The sequence below is a fragment of the Porites lutea genome, chromosome 11 (assembly GCF_958299795.1).
Source record: "Porites lutea chromosome 11, jaPorLute2.1, whole genome shotgun sequence".
NCBI classification, from domain to species: domain Eukaryota; kingdom Metazoa; phylum Cnidaria; class Anthozoa; order Scleractinia; family Poritidae; genus Porites; species Porites lutea.
This window is the reverse complement of record NC_133211.1, coordinates 24,111,453-24,123,779: the sequence shown is the minus strand read 5'-3', so window position 1 is coordinate 24,123,779 and position 12,327 is coordinate 24,111,453. Positions and strand designations below refer to the sequence as shown.

The window sequence follows — 12,327 nt, the reverse complement described above, 5'->3', positions numbered from 1 at the left end:
AAAAATATAGCTTTGAAACACACAAGAAATCAATTTCGGGTAAATTCAACTCATTTGACATTTTCCTCATCGAATTGAAATAAACGCGACAAAGTTTGAAAAAAACGCGAATTCGACTTAAAAGTGACGACGATTTTTAGCGCGGCAAAGTGTTCCAATGTTGAAAAAATGCTGCAACCATTCGAAACAATATCGCAACAATGTTGCAACGCTGTATTGCGCTAAAAATCGTCGTTGCGAGTTGTCCCGTGTAACATCACCTTAAGAGACTTTTGGTAACAGTACCAAACGGTTTCGATAACTCGAGCGAAAGGTTATCATTTACAAAGGAAAATTAGTCCCGTCCCGTCTTGTCCCGTAAACAAACCTGGTTCTGACGTCAAGTTTACACCTGTTTATGATACAGGACAGTTCAAAGAGGACTGGAAACCAGCCTTTGACCCAGACCTTATCGGATTCTGGGATGCCGCCGTCTTCGCTACTGTGTTCCTTGAACATCTGTAAATGAACATTGTCGTGAAATTACTTTAAGAACACTATATTTCCCAGTTAAAAAATGTAGCTACATTAACACAAATTCATTTACAGACTGAAAAGATAAGAGCATGACGGAAAAGACAAGGTGAAGCAATATGATGCGTCCCAGAACGCGGACGAATTTGTTACAGCCCGAAAGCAAAACAAGGACTCCGTGGTACGTAGACACTAGAAATTAAAAGGGAACTACAGACCCTTTAAAGGTAGTTCAAAATGGCAAAAGAAGAAATCATTTACTGACTAAACTAAGGCCACGTAACAAACAACGTGCTAGTACCCAGGACTGTAGCCGTCCAACGCGAGACGTATTTCCAGTCGTCGTCATTTCTCTAATACCGTATTTCCTCGAATAATAGCCGCCCCTCGATTAATCGCCTAACTCGAATAATCGCCCCCTCCCACCTTAGCCAGAAATATTTAAAATAATCGCCTCTCTCGAATAATCGCCCCCCTCCACCCCACCCTTCTCGCCATCTCCTCTTTCTTTTTTCCCCTCCTTGTAAAGCTGAAGTGGAGTCTGTCTGATGCGGCAAACTTCGGCAAAACGATTCAAGCTCTGACGCCGAGGATCTTGACACTGAAAAGTAATCAAAGAACCAGTTTGGAGCGCTAAAAAAGCCCGTGTTCAGTTTATTTGAGGTGATCATTTTTTGATTTAATGGGAAAATAAAACAAAATATTCAGGGCATGACTTTCAGTGAGCAATGTTTGTAATGATCGCTTTCCTCGAATAATCGCCCCCTTTCTGCGCGAAAAAAAAAAAATCGCCTCCGACTATAATTCAAGGAAATACGGTACGTCTGTGTTTGCAAGCTACAGGCAGAGATGCTCGATCCCCAATTTAAACATAGCCTGAACTTACCTCTGGGTTATCGTATACATATTTTGCACAGTTCCTGATGAGTCTAATGGCTTCCATACTGGTGTCAGGAAATGAAGCGTTACACGCAAATTCAGACAAACATTTGACAGCATCTTGGAATGAATCAATAGTGGCGTGAAAGTACTTCTCGAATATGGTGGCTGGAACAAGAACAGAGAGAATAATTACAACAAACTTCAGATAAATGTGTCAGAATAGTTTTTGCTCGACTTCTGTATTTAACCTGTGTTAAGTCTTTAAAGTGGCAAGGTCAACAAAAAGATATTCTTAAAAGGAATTCATACATTTCTATTCAGTACTTATGGGGAGAATTTGTTATAAAATTTAAGAAGGCTAGTCTTTGTCCATTATTTCCTTACATCTCAAGACCTGGATTGTTTTGCTTTGCATTGTTTTGAACAGGTAATTATTTACAATAAATGGAAGGGCAGGTCACTGAAGCGAAAACAGGAGGTCATTATTACGAATAAATACCAATTTTTCCACTTTAATAACCACAACAATGACCTACTAGTTCTGAAACAAATGAAAGGTGCATTTAATCGGATAATGCCTACGCGCTCGGTCATTATTTTGAAAGGTTGAGGAGAGAGGGCATATATTATCCTGTAATAACACTACTATTTTAAGCTAATCGCTGTTGGGACTGAAACGGCTCACGCTCTCCAGCAAATTATAGCATAAACGCACTGCATTTCTCTTGGGAGGTCAGGCCTGCGTTTTGAGCAACCTTTTTGCCATCTCGGGTGCCATTTCAACCGAGGAAGTCTTCCCGCCTCTCGCATCAGTTTGTTCCATTGTGTAGTTCCAAAAAATATCCATACCCCTCCCATGGAGGGCACTTTTGCTTTAGATCCCCCACCCCCCGGAATTTCCATAATTTTCCAACTTGGTTAGGCACCCCTGGAAAAGATATTTTCGTCAAAAAAGCTGTTGCACTAAACTATTATGCAAAAGATAATTGTTTCTGCGATAAAGAGCGAAAAATCCTTTATTAAAGTTAATACAGTGTAAAACATTTTGCCAAGTAAAGGTCTTCTTTAGTTAATAATTAACGGTAAGTCACTGAGAAATATGGAAGATACCTTACATGACACAAATGATGCCATCTGTTAAAGAACCAGTTAAGTTTAAACTAAACACCGAGTGGACTTCAATCACTTCTTTTCATTAGGGAGGTTATGCAACGACGTTTTTGAGCGGCGCACGTCAACCGGAAGTGGACTTTTTGCACTCTTAAGCCGTGACTTTGAACAAATTTTTGGTCAAATCGTCTCTATAAGAGTAAAGACACTTAGCAAAACACATTTGGTAGCGTCAAGGCATATTAAAAGAGAAAACGGCTCACTTCTGGTTGAGGTACATCGCTTAAAAACGTCTCTGCTTAAACTCCCTATTTCAAAACACGTCAGAAGACGGCTTAGAACGCGACCACATTACGGTGAATACCACAAAATATTGTGTAATAGAGCAACAGCTAGATAACCGGAATCTAACCTACAAATCGCGTAAGCCGTGAAAAAAAGCATTCAGCCAACTTAAAATAAAAGATCATCATTCTTGTGTTAAAAGTCCATTAACAGCAAAATAACTGATACATGTAGCTTGCTCAATAGAGCAGCTGCTATTTTCTAAATAACCTTCCAAGAATTTCCGTTGGCCTCCGTGGGTGGCGGGGAAGCTGGGAATGGAAATTTTCTGGAACTGCACATTTTGCCTTTTGCCTTTAGTCTGTTGTATTGTCTTTTTTTGGGGGGGGGGGGGGGGGCGGGCTTCCGTTAAAACACTTAGACTCAGTAGACTTGGCAAATACGTTGGGAGAACAAATTTACACTTCAATAGGAAACTTTGGAAGAATTGAAATAAAAATAACGTAAAGTTATGAACGTACCAGTAGTTTGAAAGGCGAGTTCCACTATTCCTTCATCCTCATCTGATGCAGCTAAGTGAAATACTGAGAAAACATTCTTCCAGCCGGACTTGATATTGTGAGCCTGCGAGTGTACCATTTGTGCTACACAGCGCACTACCATGTCACGTATAGTAGCAGACCTGTGAATTTTCAAACGAAGGTAATTCATTTTTGGAAGACATAAGGGCACATATTGCAGGAGCCAACAACTTGTTTACAGGTCGAGCACATCTCGGCCTTTTGTTCCTTCCGACGAAGTTAGGGCATGCGCCGTACGTAAAATTTCGCTTTTAGGGCTCCTCCCTTCATTTTCCTGCTTTACTTATCCCGTTTTTTTCCTGTTTTGGTGGCTTGGCATTTACTAGCCTTCATTTCATTGAAAAAAGTTTTTTGGGGAAAGCTTTCAGGGTCGTAGAATTAGAAGGAAGAAAGTGGAGGTGGGAAGTGGACACGGAAATTTTCCCGACGCAATTTCACTTTGGAAACAGACATTTGCTTCCCCTTGGGCAAGCGTCTTATGTAACAGGGGTAAAATGGCTAGAGCATCCGCAGCTATTGTTACCGCTCCTGCTGGAGCACGTGCCAATGATACGTTGTGTAATTTTAGGTTCTCATTATTTTAAACAATTGTAACTCTGATCATTGTAATCCAATTTGAAATTTTAACTTCTTCACATTGTATCGTATACATGCAAAGGAAAACGTAACAATAAATTAAACTGATAATGACACGAGTCATGCCGAAACGTCTTCAAAAGTTGGATCGTTTGTCTGCACATTATTTTGATTTTACCATTGCCACCAAGTTATAGAAGCATCATACACAAACAAAACTTTAAATGACATGATGAGCGAAAACTGCTTGTAACGAAAATTTTATTGGTTAGTTTTGAAAAAAGATTTATGCAAGATAAAATTTATTGTCCATTAGCGAAAAATACTCTCCCATGGCTTTCTCTTTTGTTTTCAAAACGTGGGGCAAGCAATTTCACTCTAGAAAACTGTTTCCCTTAAATTTCATCTCATCAACGTGTGTACGCATTACTTATAAAAAGACAGCAGGGCAAATTGCCTTCAGGCACAACACATCACCAAGATAATGAAGTATTTCACAACAGGCCGGAAATAATTTCAGCCTGTTTTAAACGTCGAACTTCATTCACACGTGTCGAATCTAATGCAAATTAACGAGAACATTACATTTCCCTCAATAGCATCAAATTTGGCACCTGTAAAGTGCGACATTTAATACCACGGCTTCTTGTCAAAACTTCAATAACTGTTCAAAGCAGAGAATATTCCACAATTACAGCACGTTTAACACGCATTCAGTTTATCACATAAAGTTTCTAGCGGATCGGCTAATCTTAAGAGTAAAACGGACCAGACGACGCGTTCCTCCTGTCCAGACGAGAAACAAAACTTTAACACAGCCAAGGAACTGAAAATGAACCTAAGCGCGACTTTTCAAACCAAGGGGATTACCTCAGACTGTGATCTTTGCATCTTCTTAGGAGGAACTTTAAATGAAAGTACCAGAGAGGCATATACGGTACTATTGTACCTTATTATCATAAACGTTCTTTCTCTCCCCTTAACAAGCGTTTTAAATGGACTGGTCATATTCGCCGTCAAAAATAAACCACGCCTGAAAACCACGAGCAACGTTGCACTCGCTTGTTTAGCGACAACCGATTGTGTGATGGGAGTGATTGGACAGCCCTTTTTCGCTGTACAACTGGCAGTACTGTTACAGGGAGAAAGATCAAGCTCGTACTGCCCGCTTTTAGCAACGTCTGTAAACGTTGTAAGGGTGTTGGGCGTAGCTACTTTTTTTCATATAACTGTCATGAACATAGAAAGATACATTGCTATAAAGCACTCGCTGAAGTACAAGACCCTGGTAACCAGAGGTCGTTTACTCCGTGGGTCCGCATTCGCGTGGGTTGTTTCATTCTTGCCAACAGTACCTCTGAGTTTCAGAGACAACGATATTTACTTGCTGGTTAGCAATATGACGGGCTGCTTATGCATGGCGATCATTACTTTCTGTCAAATTGTGATTCTCCAGGAGACTCGAAGTCTTAGAAAGCGAATCGCAGTCCTTCATGTTTCACCGGAAGAAAGGCAAAAGTTTTTAAAGGACAAAAGAGCTTTTCAGCTAACAACGATTGTACTTTTTGTCTTAGTATTAACATATTCACCAATGTTTGTTGCACGAATACTCATAACCAATTCTATCATATACTCAAAAAATCTGTCATATATTTCTTTAATGTCAGCTATTTTTGCATCCATTCTAAACTCGCTCATCAACCCAATAATTTACTGCATTAGAATAAGAGAGTTTCGCGTAGCCTTTATTAAAATACTCTGCAGAAGAAAAGTAAGTGTACAAGATGATAACACTCAAATTCGAACCTTTGGAACACTGAGCAATGCAGCACCGCTCGAAACGCAAAGCACAAAAACAGAAACAATACCATGACTGTGAACAGATCAAGAGAGAGGAATAACGGCTATGGAAGCAAATGAAACAACATCAAACAATATATGGCGACTCAGATGCTACTTGTAAATAAGATGAACAAACCATACCATCAGCACTACTTGATAAAAAATACTACTAAATATTTGCCAAATGAATCTTTTGGTTAATAACGATTTCAGTTCACCTTTTAACTGAAACGTTTGCAACCATCGCTGTTGAAAAAATTGTAACTTCGTCCACCACCCTCAAATATTTATTTCTCTGATAATGAATTGTCAACTGATGGTCTACTAAATTACTTTCTCTTGAAAACAATCTATTCAGTTGGTGGAGGTTTGAATTTCGTTTTTTTTTTTCGAGTTTTAATATAATATAATCTTATATAATAACGTTTGCGTCGATTTTTGGATAAGACGCAACTCCCTACCGAAGCGATTGTGTCATGAAAAAATTATTTTCCCAGCCACTTTTTCTCTCTGGATGAAGCTATCGAACCCAGATAAACTAGATAATTGAAGTAGATAAACTTCGATCACCCAAGAAACCTATTTGGGCATCTATAGTATACAAACTTCAAAACTCTGAGCAACAATTTAAAACAAAATCAAATCGCTCGAACTTTATCCGGGGAACTTCATCAGCGACATAAAATGTCAGATTACGACGTAACAGAAAAGCTACGTATTCCCAGGAGAGGATTGTATATGGCCGGGAGGTCCACACCCTCGTCTCTTTTCTTTGCTTGGTGGCGATGGCCGACTCCTTGACTCGGCGCTTGATTGTGTAATTTTCCTGTAGAAAACTTTAACATTGTGTGGATGGATGTTATGACGTGTTGCGTGGCAACGCTCGAAAACGGCAGAAGTTTCTGTTACGTAACGTGACATTTTACATCGCTGATGAAGTTCGAAAGATTCGAAAGAAATATTCAGTTTTGTTTTTAATTGTTGCTCTGAGTTTTAAAATTTGTATACTAAATTGATTTGTTAAAGCAGATGAAAAACCTCTTTCATCAAATTAGGCATCGTCCATACATATCCGGATTTTTCAAATCTAGACATTTTGTTACGAATTTTAACTTTAGTTTAATCTGGTTTAATCCACGCGTATCCGATTAATACGGTCAAAGAATCCGCAACATCTTTTTAAAAAGCTTTCAAGAACGGAAAGTTTTGAAAGCACTAGTTTGCCCAAGTTGTGTGAACACCTGGTGGGCGGATAAAAACGGAACTTTTTGAAAACGATGATGCTACAGTATCACTGGCATCGCATAGCATGAAAATATTTCACTGCCATCTTGCTTTTGCACATATGCAACGTAAGTCAGTTTTTTTCCTTTGCGGTAAAATATTCAAAATTGTTACTTCAGAATGCAACTTAATCGGTAACTGAGGATTTCTTTCACCTCTTTTACTGTTTTTAATCGTTCTATTAACAATAAAAAATATTCAAACGGGCAAAAGCGAAAGATTTACACGTATGCTTCAAAATTCTTTAATTAGGAATAAACTGCCTCATTTTAGATAACTTGGCCAATATTTTCTAAATTGATTTAAACTCACTACTTTGATGATTGGTCACCTTGCCACAGCTCTAAATCTAAATTTTCCAGACAATGACAATCCGCTCCTGACAATTATTATTTGCGGACGAGACAACAAAATTTGCATATTCATTAAATTCTTGATCGAAAAAAGATGTATTTTTGGATTTTGGAGTAAAAGGAAACTTTATAAGAAACCTAAGACAAACGGAATTTTATTTGTTTTTCTTCCGACAGTGCATCGCTGACAAAGTGAATCTCACTTTCTGTTTTTTTTTTGTGGTAGCTTTTTTCTGTAATTTATGATGCAAGTCGGCTTTATACCCTATTTCAAATTGCTGTTCGCAACAAAGTGTTTCCGCTGAAAGAACTATTTTCGCAGACCCTTAAGATCATCACTTGAGTCTCGCTAAACACAAAATTAATTTTTTCTTTCTTTCGGAACTGTCAGCTTATTATCAAACACGTCACGGCGGGACGAAACAGAATATTCTCACACGGAACTTATTTTTCGAGTCTCTTGCTTAGACCATGCCCACATTTCGCTTCCTATCACCCGAGCTACACATTTTTGTTTTAGGAAAATCACGTAAAAAGAAGGTGAGCTAGGAGCGCAACTGTCTCGCGGCATTTTATGATAACTAACACATTTTGCATCAAGAAGGTTTACGGCATTGGTGATAGGTGGAAGCTACGCATTTTGTAATCAGGGCTACATTAAGAAATAATCGTAGGCATACGCATTGCAGAGAAACAATAATGTTTAAAGCTTATGAGTATTAGGCGTCGCAGATTTAAGAGTACGCGCGAAAGGTGGCTCGATTGCATATTTTAGGGCCAATACCTCCTCAGTTTGAGTATTAACTACTCGTCATTAAAGAAAATATGGAAAAAACTATTACCACAGCTTTATCAGACAGATGAAAATTTGTTATGAGCAGTGTTATGTTGACAACGCACAGCAGCAAAAACAAAATCCCTATCAATTTTACTCGCAGACGTTTACCGCTGCACTTGGAGTTTTTTTTTTTTTTCACGATCGCCCGCGAGATCTTGTTCCCCCAATACCTTCCTCAATGTTCGTGAGGTTTGAGCAAAATCTCTGACAGCGTTTTTTCGAGATATTCTGGGATAAAGTTTTTATGGTTGGTAAAAACTGGACAATCTTGATGTTCGGCCGATATCTAAAGAAAACGAAGCGCTTTTGAAATGCAATTTCACAACATAGTAGTCTCAATCTTTTTAAAAACGCTTGTAAAGAATCATAAGGATAGCTTTAGCTCATTTCTACAAAAAGGGATTTGATTGGTATGTATTGATGCGCTCTAAAAGCCATGTAAGAGCAAAACCTCTGCTCGCAGAGTAGCCACCGCTTTATGTTTTTTTTTTCCAAACGTAGGGCAAACGATTTCACTCTAGAGAACTGTTTTCATGAAATTTCATCAATCATTTCAAATTTGAAAAGACACCAGGCAAAAAGAGCACAGTAATAATAATTAAAGAAAACTTATATAGCGCAACTTTCCATGGGACATGATCAAATGTGCTTCATGACCGAACTAAATGAAGTATTTGACAAAAGGCCGGTAAGTATTTTAATACTTAAAACAGGCCTTTTTTTAAACGTCGAACTTCATTCACATATGCCGAATCTAATGCAAATGATCAAGAACAATTTTCTTCATTAGCATTAACCCTTTGAGCCCCAATATCCACAAACAAATTCTCCAAACTGATCTCTGTACATTTCCTTACAGAATTAGTAGGGAGAAACTGATAAAAGATCAGAGATTTTTCTCTTTGTGATCATTTGATTAATTCTCATAGATGCTGCACTTGACAATCTATGGATATTGTTAGGAGAAAATTGATGTTGGTCACTATTGGGACTTAAAGGGTTAAATCTGGCACGTGTGAAGTTCGACGTTTCAAACGGCGGCCTCTTCTCAAGCACTTCAATAAATGATGTTCAAAGCAGAGAATACTCCTCAGTTAAATCAAGTTTCCCACTCAATGTATTTTCTAGCGGATCGACTAATCTTGAGTTTAACACGGACCGGACGACGCATTCCTCCTGTCCAAACAAGACTAAACGAACTTTAAACCAAACAAGGAACTAAAGATGAACCGAAGCGCGACTTGCCTCACCGAGAAGATAGCCTCAGACTGTGATCTTTCCATTTTCTTGGGAGGAAGTTTAAACAAAAGTACTAGAAAGGCATATACGGTACTCTTGTGCCTAATAATCTTAAACATTCTCTCTCTCCCCTTAACAAGCGTTTTAAATGGACTGGTTATAATCACCGTGAAAACTAAACCACGCCTAAAAACCACGAGCAACGTTGCACTCGCGTGTTTAGCGACAACCGACTGTGTGATGGGAGTGATTGGACAGCCCTTTTTCGCCGTACAACTGGCAGTACTGTTACAGGGAGAGAGATCAAGCTCGTACTGCCCGCTATTAGCAGCGTCGGTATACGTTATCAGGCTGTTGGGCGCAGCTACACTTCTTCACCTAACAGTTATTAACATAGAAAGATATATTGCTATAAAGCACTCGCTGAAGTACAAGATCCTAGTCACTAGAGGTCGTTTACTCCGTGGGTCCGCTTTCGTGTGGGTTGTTTCATTCCTCCTAACAGTACCTCTGAGTTTCATAGACAACGATATTTACTTGGTTGTCAACAATATGACGGGCTGCTTATTGGTGGCTGTCATTACTTTCTGTCAAATTGTGATTCTCCAAGAGACTCGACATAGTAGAAAGCGAATCGCAGCCCTCCAAATCTCACTGGAAGACAAGCAAAAGTTTTTAAAGGACAAAAGAGCTTTTCAGGTCACAACAATTATTCTTTTTGCTTTAGTGTTGACATCTTTACCCCTGTTTGTTGTTCGAATACTCATAACAAATTCTATCATACACTCGTTAACTGTGTCATATATTTCTTTAATGTCAGCAATTTTTGTTGGCATTCTTAACTCGCTCATCAACCCAATTATTTACTGCATTAGAATAAGAGAGTTTCGCGTAGCTTTCATTGAAATACTTAAAAGATACACAACTGCACAAGTCGTGGAACACTGAACAATGCAACACCGCCGCTCAAAACGCGAAGCAAACGAAAAGAAACAACTGTACGAATGTGAACAGATAAAGAGAGAAATAATAATGTTATCGGCTATGGAGGCGAAGACAAAATCAATTAACGTAAGGCAGCTGACATAGCCATATGAATCTTCGTCAATTAATAACGATTATAATTTCGAGTTAAATAATTTCGTCCACCGCCCTCGAGTATACATTTCTCTGATAATGAATTGTCAACAGATGGTCTACTAAATTGCTTTCTTTTGAAAACAATCTGTTCAGTTGACGGAGGTTTCAACTTTTGAATAGTACATTCACTAGCGGAATCTTGGGTGTACGCTTGCCCTGGCTTGACCTTGAGTACGTTAACGTCGATCAGCAAGATAATTCAAGTCACCAATTTAGTTATCTAGTATACAAATTTCAAAACTCAGCGCAAGAATTTAAACAAAATCGAATATTTCGTTCGAATCGCTCGAACTTCATCTGGGGAACTTCATTAGCCATATAAAATGTCAGATTACGTCACAGAAAGGTTGCGTATTCCCAGGAGAGGATTGTATATGGCCGGGAGGTCCACACCCTCGTCCCTTTTATTTGCTTAATGGCCATGGCCGCCTCCTTGATGCGGCCCTTGATGGTGTAATTTTTACTCAGATAGAACGTTAACGTTGTGTGAGTTGATGTTATGATCCGTTGCTTGGCAATGCTCGGAAACGGCAGAAGTTTCTGTTACGTAGCGTAACATTTTTCATCGCTGATGAAGTTCGAGCGATTTGATCAATTTAGGCATCGTCCATACATATCCGGATTTTTGAATCGAGACATTTTGCTACGAATTTTAACTTTAGTTTAAAAACTTCCATCCACGCGTCTCCGATGAATACGGTCAAAGAATCCGCAATATCTTTTTAAAACGCTTTCCAAAACGGAAAGTTTTGAAAGCGCTGGTTTGCCTTAAGTTGTGTGAACACCTGGAAGGCGGATGAAAACGGAACTTTTTGAAAACGATGATGTTACAGTATCACTGACATCGCATCGCATAAGAATGTTTCACTGCCATCTTGCTTTTGTAGACATGTAGCGTAAGTTAGTTTTTTTCCTTTGCGGTAAAATATTCAAGCTTGTTACTTCTGAGTGCAACTTAATCGGTAACTGAGGATTTCTTTCACCTCTTTTACTGTTTTTTATCTTTCTATTAACAATAAAAAATATTCAAACAGGCAAAAGCGAAAGATGTACGCGTATGCTTCAAAATTCTTTAATCAGCAATAAACTGCCTCATTTTAGATAACTTGGCCAATTTTCTAAATTGATTTAACTCCTTACTCTGACGATTGCTCACCTTGCCACAGCTCAAAATTTTAATTTTCCAGACAATGATTATTTGCCGACGAGACAAAATTTGCGAATTCATTAAATTCGTAATCGAAAAAAGATGTGTATTTAGATTCTTTCGACTATAAAGGAAACTTTGTACGAAACCTAAGTTTGAGTATTACCTACTCGTCATTAAAGAAAATATGGAAAAACCGGCGAATTCAGGAACACAAAAGCGCAAGTTCATCCATCGGCCAGCACTTTCGCGTTAAACATTCTTCAGCACCTAAAGATTTCAGTAACAATTTTAGGATTTTAAAGAAGTGTAAAAGCAAATTTGACTGCCTGGTGTTTGAAATGTTTTTTATTAATGAACTGAGACCTAGTCTCAATGTACAATCAGACTCACGTCGTGCAAAAGTTTTTAAATGGCTCTTTTCTATCGTTGTTGTTTCTCTGCATGCTTTACTTCATTCCTTTAGATTCTCAAACATTCTTTATAGTTCTTAACATATTTTTACACCTTACACATATATATATGCTAATTCTTTTA

At 38.5% G+C, this 12,327-nt stretch overlaps 1 protein-coding gene across 1 annotated transcript in view; it reads right to left on the bottom strand.

The window, feature by feature from the left end:
- The window catches only part of LOC140953135 (brefeldin A-inhibited guanine nucleotide-exchange protein 1-like), a 50,413-nt gene that overhangs the window by 12,209 nt on the left and 25,877 nt on the right, over positions 1-12,327 (bottom strand). Inside the window, exons 27-29 of the mRNA XM_073402637.1 lie at positions 3,312-3,472; positions 1,400-1,560; positions 368-498 (exon numbers count right to left, since the gene is read on the bottom strand). Of these exons, the coding sequence (XP_073258738.1) occupies positions 368-498; positions 1,400-1,560; positions 3,312-3,472 (453 nt within the window). The remainder of the gene's footprint in view (positions 1-367; positions 499-1,399; positions 1,561-3,311; positions 3,473-12,327) is intronic.